The sequence below is a fragment of the Rhea americana genome, unplaced genomic scaffold (genome assembly GCF_003343005.1).
Source record: "Rhea americana isolate MKP2758 unplaced genomic scaffold, rheAme1 scaffold_283, whole genome shotgun sequence".
Classification (NCBI taxonomy): Eukaryota; Metazoa; Chordata; class Aves; order Rheiformes; family Rheidae; genus Rhea; species Rhea americana.
Window position 1 is genome coordinate 352,328 of NW_028186405.1, and position 16,650 is coordinate 368,977.

A 16,650-nucleotide genomic window follows, 5' to 3' on the forward strand; every position below is an offset into this window, starting at 1 on the left:
AGATGTTACTGTGAGCTGATAGGCAGTGGAAAAGCAGATTTGGCAGGTGACATGCCTTGCAAAGCAGCTTTATAGTAGCTTATCAGTTGTCAGTCTGGTTTTGTAACTCTTCTTTGTGTGCGATGTCGCCCTAGGTAAAAATCTAGGTAAAATTGTAAAGCTTGTTGCTGCAGCAAGTGACTTTGTTAACAGTATGAGCAAGCACAGCCCATTTCCTTTCCCTTTTCTCCTCTGAGAACTAATGCAAAAGGGCAAGAGATAATGAACAGCCAGGCAGTGCACCAGGGTGATTATATGTTGCCCTGAGACTTACCAGTTCAGTGGCAATATAAAACTTGCACTAAAAAGTTGTCATCCCTTGAAAAGAAAAGTCTSTGTGCATTTGATTAAAATAGTTACTGTATATTCCTTTCTTTTATATTTTTTATTTCTTTTCTTTTCTTTTYTTTTTTTTTTTTTTTGGCCTTTATGGAGATTCCATGAATCCCAAGATTGCATTAGTAGTTGTTTGCTTGCTTTGACCCAGTTTTCTTGATAGAAAACTCTAGTTTTTGTCCAACAGTAGGATTAGTTGAGACTGTGCCTCGAATTAGGTATTACTCTCCCAGGAGACAAGGCAAGCCATTTCCATCATGTGCATCAAAAGTATGCACAGACTTGCATATATATGACTATCTAGTTTCTTGCATATAAGCTGAYGTTAAGTATCTTGTAAGATATGCAAAAGCAAAACCAGCATGTCAGGGTGGTGATGTAGACATGACTGAGCTCACTGTAAATCTCTTTAAAATATCCTGGTAAACTTCTGCTGAATATTTACTAGCCCACACGCACGATAACAAGGCAGGGTATCAAAGCCCCTTAGCAAAAGCAACCTGTCACCCAACTCTATTCATTGTTGTGAATACTTCCTAGATTATCCCTGGCTTTGCCTATGCTAATTTTATTTTCTATTTCTCATACAATCAGGCAAGCCTGACTGGGCTAGACTGGCTGCCAATCCAGCTAAAGCATTAGGAGATCAACAATTCAAACTGCTCTTCAGTAATTAAATGGGGTTGACGTAGAAAAAACAATTTATTTTTGTTGCCTCCTTTCTATATTTTGGGGAATGCTAGTGATAAATAGGCTATTCACACCGTAAGACAAYGGGCAGTTCAGTCAAGTGTTATAGTGGATAAGGCCTTTGCTTCCTTTTAGGCTGTTAAGAAGAGACTTCCACTCCTCATTTTTGTTTTCTTCRCCTCGCAGCCGTTTCTCCTCATCACTATTTTCTTACTTCTGATCGTTTYTGAGCTGCAGGAACATCTTCCCTGAAGATTTTACCCTTCCTCTCTTCTCCTGTAAAGTGCTTCTGAGCAGTAGCTTCTTCTATCGTAGGTGAAAAAGAGAAGAGGGATCACTTCAAAACCTCCCCGGGGGGGAGCTGGGGAAGAAGCGAGTAGAAATCCGCAGGACGGGCTTTGCTGCAGCACGGAGCAGGGAGCTTTGTGCCGGGTCCGTCCGCGTGCTGCCGCGGGCCGGCGAGAGCCGCGCCGGGGCTGGGCGCCGCTGGCCGTGTCCAGGCTGTTCTTATCAGTCGCAGCGTGGGAAAAAATACCCGGCAGTGGTGCACTGCTCAGCTCGCCTGTCCAAAAAAAAAAAAAAATAAAGAACACCTAAAAAAACCAGGCAGCTTTCCTGGCCGCGGCKGCTTGCGGCAGGCGGCTGSCCGTCATTAGCCGAGGGGACCGAAATGAGGATTCGGGGTTCCTGCGCTGCGGCTGTTGCTGGGCTTGCTCGTTTGGCACGTTGATTGTGCCTGGTATTTCAGATCTCTTCAAAGAGATCTGAGCTTGCCTCATTTCAGTTTGTCAGCGGTTGGGAGAAAAATAGGGGAGATGGATTAATGTAGATTACAGATCCTGAAGTGGCTGTATACATGTTTTGACACTAGGGAGGGAAGGGGAGAAGTGTTTCTCTGTGCCTGCCTCAACTTAATGAGCAGCTTAACTGATATAAAACAGTTCACGTTATTTGAGTGTTCTTTTATAGGGAAGAAAGCCTCACAAAATGTAAAAAACAATAAAAATAAAAATAAAAATGGGTAGTAGCTCTCACATCTTTTCTAGTTAGACTGAGAGTCATCCTGTGGTGATGATTACTTTGTGTTTAATATAAAATTATAATGATGCACAAAATAATTGTTCTCATTACATCTTGTTTTCTCTGCGGTCCCCAAAGTAGGCTTCAAAAGCTATAATCTTTTTCCTCCAGGCCATTTTGTACCTTACAGTCCACATGATAACCATCTTAGATGTTCAGATGCAAGCGTGTTGTACCRTTACAGACACTGATTAAAGTTGTAGGAAGTAGTAGAGGCTGCTTAGGCTGCTGGTCTGCTGCAGAAGTGTTAGTTGCTTAGCTGTATTTACTGATGACTTTTTGTTTTTCTGGTGTTTTACGTGAGATTTATAAGCAATCTTCGAAGATCCTTCCTGGAACTGGCAGATCTGCTACACCAAGAAAAGCACTTAAGTGGGTGCTTAACTTTAACCACACATTTAAGTCTAAATAAATTCATGCATGTAACTGTCTGCAGTGGAACATGATGCAAAAACACCTGCAGCTTCATCTGTCTAAGGGAGTACAGCAAGAAACAGATCCTAGATTGCTTTCAAAARCAGTATTACCATATTACTGTGGTGCTATGCCTGGTCTGATAAGGCTTGTGTCTCACTTGATACTGGTTTAAGTTGATGTTACAGTTCCTGGCTTCAGGAGCAGTTCTCTGTGCTGTTCAGGTGTCTGTCCTGAACCATTATCCACTGGCCATCAGTGTTAGTAAGATATGCTTGCACCTTCTGCAGGTCAGGGAGACTTGAGTATGTGCTTCAGTCTCTTCCTGAATAGGGCTTTTAAAATTATTATTAATAGGATAAAAAGAAGGGAGCTTCTAGTTATACTATTTTCTTCATCTGGAAACAAAAAATTCCTTGTGTCTGTTGCATCAAGACAAAGTGTATGTGTTGGGGGCTGGAGGGTAGGCTTATTTCTATTTTTTTGAGTTTTTCTGTTCAAATGAACTCAATTTGACTAGATGTTCCTTWCAGGTAATGAGAAGTATCTATTGACATAAGGAATTTAAAAAAAAAAAATCTTCCTTGAAAAATCATTTAGATATCTTTGGTTTAAAGTAATATTACCTTTTATAATCCTAGCTTGAGTTAAAAATCTTTTACTTAGCTTGTAACTTCTTATTTCTATCAGTTCCGCAGCGTATCTCAGTGGGCAGTATTAAGACCAGGAAATGGTGACGGCAAAGAGGAGTGGAGAAGCTGTAGGATACAGATGGACAGATAGCCTCTTTTTTTTGTCTTTGCTCCTGTCCTCTTACTCCCAGCTCTTATMAGAGTGAATCTTTCAATTTTGCATAATGTTTTCAGAAGATACTCTGATACTGAAATACATTTGTTCTTCTGGGCAGCAGTRTTCCTTTTCCCCATCCTACAGTTCTTCATTTGCAGTGATGTTGTGACATCTTCCTGGCTCATTCTGCTATATTTGTGCCTGTAGGAAGTCTAGAGAACTCTCTTATTTTGGCACTTTTTGGCGTAACATTCATCTTTGGTTAGTTTTTCTCCCTGGAACTTCATGRATAGTTGCTATTATTATTTTTTTTATTAGCATCAGTTATAACATAGGGTTGGTAGAGTGTACCTCTGTATGTGGATGTGAATATCATGATATGAGTATGAAGCTCAGCACTGTGAAGCGTCTTCGTTGAACAACAACTACAGAGTAGCTGTATACTCATTTGAGGGTTTTTTCTAGTCATAAAAAGTAACRATCATGTTTTTGTGTCCTGTATAGTTTTCCTGTCATTTTGTGTAATTAGTTTACACATTAGTTTGCTGGTGCCATCTACTAAACAAAACTGAAGGAATTCTTAATGCTGAATTCAGAAGTTAGGTTGTTTCACATCAAGTATGTGGTATAGCCTTAGCCTTTGGGCTGAACTGTAAAAGTGTACAACCTTTGTTTTTACTAGAAAACTTCAATTTCTTTTGTCCACGTTGAATACTTTGTACTGTTAATTTCCCCTTTAGTTTACTGTTACCGATGCAGCAAGCAAATGTCTTTAAGGATTAAGTGTTAGTGTGTGTGTGTAGGGGGGGGAAATCACATGAGTTAATTTTGTCCCCTATTTACGTAAATATTATTTTTTAAAAAGGTACCCAAATTTGTGCCAAATTGTTCTTTGATTAATATTTGTGTGTGTGTGTGTGTGTGTGTGTGTGTGTGTGTGTGTGTGTGTATGTATATACTTATACATGTATATATATATATGTGTGTGTGTGTGTATATATTCATGCCTGATTATACGCTCTAGTTTGAGTGGAAGTAGATACTGGCCCCTCTTTCCATCTGATTTGATGGCTTGCTTCTGTTATCCTTATCTACTGCTGGAAAAAGACTCCTCGCTAACAGTAGCTGTCAGTAAGAGACYTCTTCCTCCTCCCTCAGCAGACAATGAAAATATGAACTAGGAGTGCAGCGAGGAAAAATAGTTGTAATGCCTTGTAGTAAACTAGGTAAAGCAGCCGTAGTCCCTTCAAGGGGAAAGGATGTAATAAACCAGCACTTCCCATGACCATTAAGTTTTTTGTATCASTAGTGATGACTGGAGATGAAAAGAGAAGAAGTATTTTAAGATGCGGCATTCTCCGGGTACGTGCGTTGCTAACCGCTGACACACTGCTGACAAGAAGCTACGTTCTCGTGTAATAACTTTAGGGCTCTGTTTCCATAGCTGTTGGTCTGGCCCACAGCTAGTTGTTCACTCAACTTTTTTTGACTCCTAAATAGAGTACTTTATATTAAAAAAAAAAAAAAAAAACAAAAAAAAACACTGCCTTGGCTATTTAAGAATACTTTGAGCTTTAGGGATTGAATTTTGGTGTTTTGGTGCATGTATTAWCTTTGTATACATAACTTGGCAGTAAAACTTTAACTCATCTTTGCGCCAGAAATGGAAATATCACTCTACAGTCATTATTTCTTCCTCTTYTGATTCCTCTGACTTCAGTATTACTAAAATCACTCCAACAGTGGCAAAGATCTGAACCAAACAATATTACAGTGAATGGAAAATGGTCTGATTTTTGCCAAGGGAAAGAATTTTTACTAATTAAAGGAAAATGAGATTGTTTAGGTTAGTTCTCAATCTGAGCAGATTTGTTTAAATACATTAGATACACATATCCAACTGTTTCATTATTCTATTTCTTTTCAAAATATATTAACCATGAAAAAAAGTTCTATGCATACAGATTTTCAGCATGAGTTATGTCTGTATTTTCCTATTCAGAATCTTTAATGGATTTCTACCAGTACACACTGAGGCCTCGTTACATAAGTCTAGTAGAAAAACAGACCTCTAATGGAGGTATGACAATAATTTGCACACATTTAGATGTCTCTTTATATCTCTTCTGCCAGCATAAAATCCCAGTGTAGATAAATAAATAAATACAAATATTTCATGAAGTTTTCCAGTACCCTTTGTTTGTTAGAAAGGCTTTTATTCCCCCCTCAATGTTCTTCCCTGCCACCTATGTTCCTATATCCATATGGACCAGCRAAGTTTCTCGGGTTCTGTGAACCATTGCCTTAAATGATTAAAACAGCAACAACCACAAACCCTTAAACTATCATATCCATAGAGAACTTGCCTTCAGGATTTGTAGTAATTTGTCTTGTCCAAGTCTCATATACTTAGTGTGAATAATTCTGCAGTTCTCTTGGTTTCGTAAAACCCTCCCACTGATTYCCCCTCCTGTGGCTTCTCTGGTGTGTTTGCAGGGTATCATCCTGTCCATTACCCTTTCCTGGAAATGAGACGTGACCCATCTAGTTTTAGCTTTGGGSATCAAGGCTGTCATTTCAGTTGGTTAAGTGCATCCTTCCATCTCTGTAGGAGTCTGGCTTACAGTTCACCACTCTGGACATAAGTGGTAGTTTTGAAAAATAGAGATAATTTTTCTAAAATCATGCTTACAACTTAAAGAGTCACGTAGTTTGGTGTTTGTAGTTCTCCTTGCCTGAGYGAGTTTAGTGCTCTGAACTGTTCCTCAGGATTAATCCTGAAGAGGCTGGGGTGCCCAGAGCTCTCTTCTTCCTCTTGCAGTTTTCTGTTCCTCTGGTCTCTTTGTGCTTCCTGGGGTGGTTTGAGAGAGTCGTCTTCTCTGCAAAATGCAACTCCTTATGTCATGAGGATTTCTGATCAACCTTGCTTTGCTGCTTAGTTCCTGGCCCTCGGGAAGTTTCAGGACGTGGGAGCTTTGCTGGCAGTGGTGGCGGGTGGTGTTTGCACGCTTAGGCTGCGGTACGCATAACTGGCTGAAGCTGTGCACAGAGAGGTGTGGAGGGCAATGCTGGGAACCAGACCAGTGGTCAGACTGGGTGTTAAGGGTACTGACACTCACTTTTTTTCACTTTTTTTTTTTTTTTAAAAAAAAACCTGTATCAGTTGATTCGTACCCCAGCTTTACTGAGAATTGTTTTAGCATGAGTGACAGGGTGGCACAGCATGGACTGGGAGTAGAGAGGGGGTAACTCCACCAGAGCTGCTGTGTCACAAAACACTACTCTGATGTAGCTGCACGTGGTACACAAAGGGATTTCCATCAAAATTAAAATGATCAGTTTTTAATGGTCCTTTCTGTCAGATGTAGAAATATTTCCTGAAGCCTTGGGATGTGCTAGCACAGACTGGAAGGCAGAAAACTGTTTTATAGTCAACAAGTCCTTGATCTTGCAATAGTTTTAGCTTTGTGAGAGTGTGTTCCTCCGAATCATAACATTAAACAAGATGGAATCGTAGAAAGACTGGGATATGGGAGGACATATCCAGAGCAGTGGAGTTTTTTGAAGTGAGAGGTGTTTTTTTCAGGAAACCCACAGTGTTACTGTGAGGTTGTAATTTCTATTTCTTTCTTTGGAAAGGAGCTTCCATATATCCTGTGGCTTGTGGGCTGAATCTGGTTTAGAGTACAGTTTGGTCAGAACTACGATCTTCCTTTTTGGGGGAGAAAAAAAAAAAAGTGGTTTCCGTACGTTTCTGTGGCCGCACAGAGGCAGCTCCTTGGAGATGCGAGATGGTACCTCCATGCAGGAGCTGGGCACTTTGGAAATGAGTGTGTGTCTCACCTCGTGCTGAGTGAGAGCTACTGTGTTAAGATCTTTTATAATGTTACCCTGAAACCATTTTCTACTGGTCATGTGCAACTAAAAGCAGTAAGGCAGTGCATTTGATCCTGGGTCACCTCTAGGAAAGGTGCCARTCAGAATTTCTTCACCAGTTGCAAGCTGGGAGCCTCTAGGAGAGATGAGGATATGTGAGTTTACCTATTTCTTTTCCCTTCCTCCTCATTTTTATTTTGATGGCTAGGTTTATTTCAGTTTTTGGCTGGCTTTATTTCAGTTTTTATSTCGATGCTCACTGAAGACCCCGTTAATGTGATGTTTACTGTTCAGCCAGATYGGAGAGCCCTCGCACACTTGAGCTTTTATTTGCGAGACTGGGTTCTGTAAAACTAATTAGATTATCTAAAATAGCAAGTGTGTCCTGCAGTGAGCAAAGCTTCCATATGCCACTAGACTGAACAGAGTAAACTGTGTCGCCTAAGAGCAGCCCCATTTTACCAGCTATTTAGTATCTTCTCTCAGTTTCATCAAGCTGAAAGAGGCACTGTGCTATCCTTTTATTAAAAACAAAAAAACAAACAAACAAAAAAGTAAATTTTTGCAATACAAGTTAACTTTTTTCAATACAGCAAGGGGGATAGGRATATCAGGCTGTCGTGATAAACATAGTAGAAAGTGTCATGTATTCCTGCCCATTTACATCAGGATTTCAAAACTGAGAAACAAAACTGTAGCAGTGTCTGCCAAAATTCAGTCGGTCCAATAACCGTGCCGACATGGTGTTGGAAAGCTTTCACAGCTCTGGGTAGTTTCCTATTATGTTTTTCTTTTATGTGCTATCATTCCCAAAGCCCTGGACTAGATCAACAAATGAAGTGTTGAACAAACAGTATAAATAAAACCTGTAATAAAAAGAAGAATTTATAAAGTTAGGATGTGGTAAGTCTCTAATACAGTCTGTCTCAACATTGCTGTGTACTCACTGATACAAAAATCTGTATATAAAGTAAACTCATAAATTATGGGTATATAGAAACCATTTATGTCTTTAAGAAACAAGAAGCAGGACGCTTTTGCAGTTGAGTCTGCAAAACAAGGTAACAGTCAAAATGTGTGTATTAACAAGCAGAATTTTTAAAGGATTTTTTTTGTAAATTATATGAATGAATTTAGGATATATTTTGACAAATTCATTGTTCTTTCAGTATTATATGTAAAACATAATGTAAAAACTGTTTTATTAGCAGRACTTTCATAAAAATTGTTAAACTTCCAAAATAGTAACCTTTTAGCAGTTGTGTGGACTTTTCTGTGTTCAGACTGCTTAAYAAGCATCATCTAACTCATCTTCTGAATATCTCTGTGAGATATATTGGACCTGTATTATAGAAAATCTATTTTAAATGTGATGCTGTCTTTACTGATTTTTTTTTTGACTGCCATTGAAGGAGATTTCAAAATTTTTATTTGGGAAACCTATTTTGGTGGTGTTCGTGCAACTCTTTCTCCCTCTGGATGTGTTTGTCTGATAAAATGTGAACATTAAAGACTGAAGCACGACTCTTCTTTATTAAGTGGTATCCTTAAAAGAAACAAACCATAAGCTGCTGATGAATATAACATTTTGACAAGGAGGGAAAGCTGTTGTTCTTTACAGCKATGATAGTAGCCTTTCAAGTGTGAATGGTGTAAGTGGGGCTGTKCTCTCTCCTCCTGCTTCACCCATCAAAGGTAACTTGGAGGTAATTTGGAGTCTTGCTGACATCCACAGGTGACCTTCATTGCCAACATCTCTCTTTTTTTTTTTTTTTTTCTCAGTGAGATTATTTTCCGTTGATTAGGACTGTGCTAACACTGGTCTTAATGTTTCACCTTTTTGCTTGGAGCTTAGTAAAGCAAACCAAACTCACAGCTCCTCCAAGGGATGTCAGATTTCACCGCTTGTCTTACCAAGTGCAGCTTTGTCTGCTCCTGAGTATATTTTGGGAAGGACATTGAGAAAGTAGACTATGATAGAAAGCACAGAGGCAAAAACCAATGGTTCCCGCAATCTTTAAGCTGTAACTTAGTTTTCTTGGCCCTCACTTTATGAGAATACCTATTATTTAAGGAAATGTTCCTTAGATCTTTTTTCTTTACTTCAAGAACACTTCCTCTTCTTCCTTTACTTTATTGCATCGGAGATTATAGTGCATTTATGTTTCATTAGTATGTAGCTGTGTTGGTGTAGCACTGTACAAACACATAGCAAGACACAGTTCGTGGCAGAAGACACTTGCAGTTAATGAATGAATAATACATTTCAAGAATGAAAATGGAAAAACACCAGGAAGTGAAACCTTCTAAACAGCACCAGAAAGTGAAGCCTTCTAAACAGCACATCAGCTGCAGAGCTGGAAACAGAGTATGTTTCTTTTAATTCCCAGTTTAGCATCTGTAATTTCAACAAAAGGGAGCTGAATCAGATGACAGTAAGGTCTCTATTTTTAAACGTATAATCTTGATGAATGCAAAAAAATGCAAGCCACATACTGCATTAAGGTTATCTTAATACTATACTAAATTTMTTTTTACTGAAGCATCCTCTTCTGTGTTAGCATTGTTCCACAAACTTACCTAATTTTTGAGTAGTCTGTAAACTTAATTTTTTTCAGATATTCAGTAATACATGGAAGGCCATACATGGCTTTCAGCTCTTAATGTGGGTAAGTGGTAAAATGATCATTTCTGTTCATAAAATATTCARTCTAGAACTATTCAATTTACATGCTAAGAATGAATAGAAAACTCTACAATAGTTCCAAGAGGTTTTAATAAGCATTTGATTTTGTTTACCGTGGAGTTGAGGGATTCACAACACAGTAGTGAACATGTCACTGCTCTGCATTGTAGCTAGACTGCCACAGTCTAAAGTGCTAACATGAGCATATATAACTTGTAACTTTCTTATTTACCGCTGTAAAGTAGCAATTTATAATGCAATATGGAAAGGTGTTAAGAACAGATGGTTCAATAAATTAGAAAAAAAAGTTGTCCTAAAATGGAAATCCAGATTGTCATGCTTCAGGAATTCAGTCCACATAAAAGTTCTAGCAAAAAAAAAATGTTTCTTTTAATATTATTTATATTTCAAACTTTTATATGTTAATGTACTGTTCCTCAAAGGTGCTATGTTGACAGCTCCATATAGATTGACCTCCTGTAACAAGCGTAGTATGGTCAAGGCCAGTGGGTTCTTCCTCATGCTGTTTTTGCTAGTTTATCACAAGTGTCACCTGAAGAGTCATAGAAACTCCAAGTTTTCCATAAAGTTATTTTAATTCTTTAAGATTTGATTCCATCACACTAGTAACTGCTTAAATAACCAGTTCCAAGAAGAAACGCTGAAAAGAAGTCATAACATAATCTGTGGGAAGCATCATAACATCTCAAAATCAGAAGTGTGATTAGCACCATATTCTCCTTGTAATGTTCTCAGGTTTGTGTCATACTATTCTAATGCCTGTTTCTCTCTGATTTTTCTTGCTCAACAAGTTTACAATGAAGGAAAATATTAAAATTTTGCACCAACTAGAATATAAATTTCAGATATTGATGCTGTCACCAAAATGAGATTTGTTAGTGTGTTCTTAGAAGAACTGATTTATATAAAAGGTACATACCTTACTTTAATTGACTTGTACATCTTGGAAAGAAAGAAAAGCAAATGAAAAATTGGTGTGAATAGTCTTGGAAACAGTAGAAAGTGTTTAAGAAAAGCAAAAAGAGTCCCATTCAGCTATTTCAGCATCCAAATAAATGCCTCACCAAAAGATAATGRCTAGAAATCTCATGAGGTTTTGAGAAGGAAGCATCTTTGGGGCTTTTCAGCGTATGTTTGGCGCATGTATCTAATCGCCTCCAATAAGCCTGGAAATGTAATGAAAGGAAACAAGGAAGCAAAAATAACTGTTCAGTGAAGTTTTGAGTCTTGATGGTTTAGGCACAGAACAGCAGGGGAATCTGGAGGAGCTGCAGTGTTTGTCAACCTGATGTGGGACAAGACTTGTTTTGATAGTCAGCGTTGCYCACAAAGGGGAGAATCTCACGGCACACTAGCAGAATCGCGATGTATGTCCGCGCACACTTCTCAAGCGCTGATAATCAGCACTGTTCTTTTTCCACTCTGTTTTTGGCATGATGAGTGATAGCTCCCTCCTTTTTCTCTCCGTGGAGGACTGGAGGGAGGGGGAAAAAGTGTAAAAATACTCTTCAAAAGCCTGTCAGATAAAAATCTACAGATATTTGTGCATTATTTGCTATCCTTTAGTTTATGAAATTAATAGGGTAGGAAGGAGAATCTCGAAACCTCCTTGGGTTAACTTTGTTTCTGATTCTTAGTGAATATCTACCTTTTTTTTTCCCCCCTAGGAAAACTAAATAGTCAACATATATGATTTTTGATTTACTATCTGAGTGTTTTTCTCTGAAACTTTACTTTGTTCCTTTGTTCTTTCATTCCACTGAATACTATAGCATAACCCTTAATTTGGTAGAAAGGGAAAGATTTATTTAAATGAAAATGTTTGCAAACATTCARCTTGCTTGAATTATGAAAACAAGTAAGAAATGGAAATGAAAATTCAACTGYGCTACTTAGTAGGATGTGCATCTTAAGATCTGGCATCTTTTCTGCATCTGGCAGATAAGACTGGACAATACTGTTCTTGCTTCAATATTTTTTGTCTTAGTACTTTCATTCAAAACAAGTAACAGAAGCTTGAATATGTTCATCTGTGGTTTTTTGGAATTAATCCTCAGTTCCTATAGGATAGTTCAGAAGTTAATCATGCTAAATTTTGAAGCTGAAGTTTGTCMTGTTCATGTTCATTTTGAAAGCAGTTAAATACTTGAGAACTTGACCCAGTCTCATTGCTAGGTTGCGTAAATGTCATCTTTAAAGTCTGATAGGAATCTATTTTAGTATGTATAAAGTTATACAAATTAATTGCTTGTTTTTCTGCTTAGCATTACGTATTTTTTCCTGCTATTTACTTGAGGAAAAAAAAAAAAAATCTCAAGTGCTCTTTTCCTTCCAAACAGATGTAACTAGTATAGGAGTTCTCAAGCACTTTGAGATTTTTTTTTCCTTTATCATTGGCTTAGAATACAAAAATATGAAATGATATTTTAATTTTTAATATGTCTATTCATGTTGAATATGATCTATGGAAAACTGTGCAATGAAGTGAGGTTTGAGTGGGCTGTTTTCTAGGTGTACTTGATGTGTGAATGTTACCTTTGTTCCCAAGCTATGATGGAGTGTTATTTCTAAAAGACCTGGGACTATTTTGATCTAATAGCTGGTGCGCAGGGAGTTAAACAGCAGGCAAAAAGTAAATATTACAAAATTGTTTCACTYGCAGTTTGCTTGCAGTGTCTTGTGCTAAATAGGCTCTCCATCTTAGGAGGGGTGCTATTGTAATTAAATTGTGGTGTATATGCACCTTAGCATCTTCTGTATTTTTTAAAAATTCTATTTTAGTGCAGATTTCAGATATTACAGATTTTATGTGAAAAATATATTAAAAATAAATGGAATAAAAAWTCATTAGCCATTATAAATTCCAGAATTACTAATCTAGTCTCTTTACTTATCTTTGAGAATATTMATTTTTATTTTCTTACCATGCCCAGATGGAAAACATTTGAGTGATGAAATTTTTGGGGGGTCACAGACTGCGTTTTTTTCATAGGTATGTGGCTTCATGGCCAGGTATGATTTTGTTTCTGAATACTCATAAAGTTGAACCAATGTTGCTACAGTTTTGCAGGAGAAATTTGGCTTGAGATAAGACTTGGAAAATTAGWTGCCTGAGATATAGTTAGTACTTCAGATTCTTCCCCTCTGCCTCCCCCRAGATTAAATTAGTTGCACTATGTAGTTAAATGTTATGCCACATGTTTGCTGGATTTTCTRCTTCCTTAGATAAGTAAGGAGTGAGACTTCCTTGAATAGTTGTTGTAGCCTCCCTTCCRTATCGACCATCCTCTTTTCTCTCCCTTGTTTACTAACAACCAAAAGAGGATGTGCTTGCTGGAGTTAATAGCTGTTATGAATGTGTTCTCCACATATAGAATTTGTCTTACAAATTGTTTCACATAGCTTCACAAACRTCTGGACAGAGCCACTAGATCATTCATTTAACTAATTCTGTATATAAATAGGTGTGAAGGCTTATACTACGTTTTAATAGTTTAAGGAAGCAGACAGACTGTGGGCTCCATATTAGTTTTAATGCTGATTGTGAGATTGTCTTCTTTAGTGTCTGTGTGTATTTTTTTTCCAAATTTTTATTTCCTGCCACTCTGCTACTTCTACTATATCACATTTTCTATATCACATTAAGTTAAAATGATCATTCACAGTTAATGATTTAAAAAGTTCGACAAGTTTAGACAAAAGTCTAAATGGAATAAATTTATAATGTAAGGCAGATTGATATTAAAAACTTGGTGCACAGCAATTTGTCAATTGTAAAGTAAGGTCTGTGCATTGACGAGTATATTAACTCTGTTAAATGCTAACATGTACAGCATTAAATGAAGCCTGTGGGAGAAAAAATTTTACCTTTTACAGTGCTAAAAGGGCATTTTAGTGTAAAGGATGAAAATATGAACTTAAGTATTCATATATACATCCTGTCATTTATGGATCTTCTAGTTGATTGGGAGCAAATGACTTTTCAGTAAGAAAGAGTCACCAAACATCCAAATGTCATATGACATATGACGGAGTTGATTCTAGTCATATAAAATACAAGACTATAATGAAATGATTCACAGAACCGATAGCTTGTTTGCATGCAAAGCATCGTGTTTTGGGGAGTGTTTTTTCTTCATCTTTATAAAATGTGTTGTGCACAGTTGGATGCTGCTATTTTTATGAATCCTAAGAGGATTTGGCCGGTGCTTCCCAGTAATGGTTAGTTTGTTCTGCTCAGAGGGAAATGCTGATTGCTGTTGTTTTTGTCCCTGTGGTGGGATACTTCTGGACCAAACCTCAGCAGCTACAGAAGCAGATAAAGGAAGTATATGAAATAATCACCGTCCTAGTAATTAGTGTTATGTTAAAACTATGTTGCAAGTTTGTACTACTCAGACTAGGTGGAAGTTCCAGTAGAATGGGCTTTGGGTAACTGGAGAAGCAGAGGTTAATGGCTGTTTGYGCTGATGTTTATGGCTGGTGCATCAGGAGGGAAGAGCAGTTTGCCATGTATTCGTTTTGTGGAAAGGGCGTGCATCGTCTTTCCATTATTCTTGCTCATAAAAAGTACTTGTGAAAGTAGAACTGTTTTATGAAACAACTTTGATGTATTATGAGCATGATGTGATTTTTCATGTACACACATAAACTATAATTATAATACCAGTTAAATTAGCTTCCTAAATGGTGAATAACATGGCCTATGTTTTATATAAAACACTAGTTCCAGTTTCTTTTGTAAGTGCGCTTTTTGTGCAACTCAGCAACACTTGCAAAAAGAACACATGTGGAGCCTTAAATGTATTTTACCTCRAGTCCTTTATAGATGGGATATAAAAGCATGCTGTATAACATAATAAATTGTATGGAAAGGAACCACATGTTTTCCAAGGAGAAAATGCATTTTAGTGATGTGTGTAGTATGTTTATATCCATATGGCATGCTTTCAGTCCTGGTTACTTACCTTACTTACTGTGTCATTTGTCAGTTTTCATACTTCAGTGAGAGCTGTGTCTACTTTGAGAAGAATTCTTGTGGTTTCGTGTAGACAGGCTGTAAAAAAGCTCAAGCTATGAAGACGCCATAGTTCTACATAGAGCTCTGAGGATTTTTTTTTTTTTTTAAGAGGTGAAATAAAATAAAATATCCCTTTCCCTTTACTATAGTTTCCCTTTACTAAAGCATTGAGCTATATATTTTGTTTTTAATGCTCCCTTTCCTCTTCCCACCCAAAAGCTGCATGTACTCAGGATGTATGCACATCGTTGCTGCAAAATGGAAGTCTGACAGTAAGATGTAATGATACAGAATAACAGGGAAAAAAGCAAATACTGCCCCCTGCGCTTTTCCTAAAAAAGGTTTCTTTGTGGGGTTTGTCTCCCCACGGAGGTTCCTGGYGCTCGGGTCCCGTGTGCGGTGTGGTTGGACTGTCGCTCTTTCTGAATCCTGTTTTCTCCTCTTGGCAGCATGGGGTAACCTGGGAAACGTTCTCAAGAGCCAGAGCAAGATCTCCGAAGCCGAAGCCGCCTATAGAAATGCCCTGTACTACCGCAGCAACATGGCCGATATGCTTTACAACTTGTGAGTGTGCGCGGCGGCTGGCGGGGGGTCGGGTGGCCCGCGAGACCGGCGGCGAGGGGAGCTCGTGGCTGTAGGCGCTGGAGGCGGAGGTGCTGGGAGCTGTTGCTTGGTGGCAGCCGTCCCCGTAATCACGCTCCTTAAACCCGGGGGCACGCAGGACCTGTTTTTTTATCCATGTTTTCATATAGTTGAGGTTGCTGTYCTGGTTTGGAGCGGGCAAATCCCGAAGGTGTGGGTTCGTACAGGCAAAACGCAGAGATCCTTCTGGACGGTCGATTCAGGAAGTGCAGATGAGAGAAATGCACCATCTGTTTGTGACCCTGTGAAAATACCAAAGTGTTACTTAGCCTTTTTTTTTTTAAGTACTGGGATGAGGAATGAGCCTAATGCCTTGTAGCGTGAGCCAGTCCCACTCGGTTAGTTCCAGAGATCTGAAATGTTAAAATAGTTAAATAATTTTCTTCTTTGGCTGAGYCTAAAGCAGCGTAGCTTCAAGAAGTTTAACTACTAGAGTTTAAATGTGTAGTAGGTAGGCAAGAGAGTAAATACCGTGAGCGGCAACACAGTTCCGCAGAGGGTGAAATACTTCCCGGCACGGTAGTGCTGCCGCGCGAAGTCGTGCGCCCGGGAGCTGCTTTGTGACGACTTGCTCGTCTTTGCTGGGGAGGGGGGTCGYGCCGCGCGGCAACGTGGGTCCCTTCTGTTTGCGCCTCGCGGACCTTCTGCTCAGAATTAAAATGGCCATCTACAATATCTAGAAATTWAATTTTCCTTAGTAGGCTTGCATTAACTTTTAAAGGAGAAGTTGCCTATTTCGTTAATTTGCCTTACAGTTAAACACACTGGGAACTTTCCTTCATCTTTTTTTTTTTTTCAAAATAATTTAATGCTAGAATATCCGTTCAAAAAAGAAAACTCTCTATTTACATATAAATGTATTTCAATATAATAATACTATTTTTATTAATATATACATATGCACATATATGTGTGTGTGTGTAAATAAACACACAGTTTTGCCTTTGTTAGGCARTGGGAAGTGTGAAGAAACACACCACTTTTAAGAATCTGTTTCTCATCTCTTTCTCAGTTATTTTTAAAGAAATAACTTGCAAACCCATCAGGAGATTGTAAG

At 38.3% G+C, this 16,650-nt stretch overlaps 1 protein-coding gene across 1 annotated transcript in view; it reads left to right on the forward strand.

Annotated features, from left to right (window-relative positions):
- Positions 1–16,650, forward strand: part of TMTC2 (transmembrane O-mannosyltransferase targeting cadherins 2) — a 149,777-nt gene that overhangs the window by 44,575 nt on the left and 88,552 nt on the right. Inside the window, exon 3 of the mRNA XM_085308817.1 lies at positions 15,401–15,515. Coding sequence (XP_085164943.1) covers positions 15,401–15,515 — 115 coding nt within the window. The remainder of the gene's footprint in view (positions 1–15,400; positions 15,516–16,650) is intronic.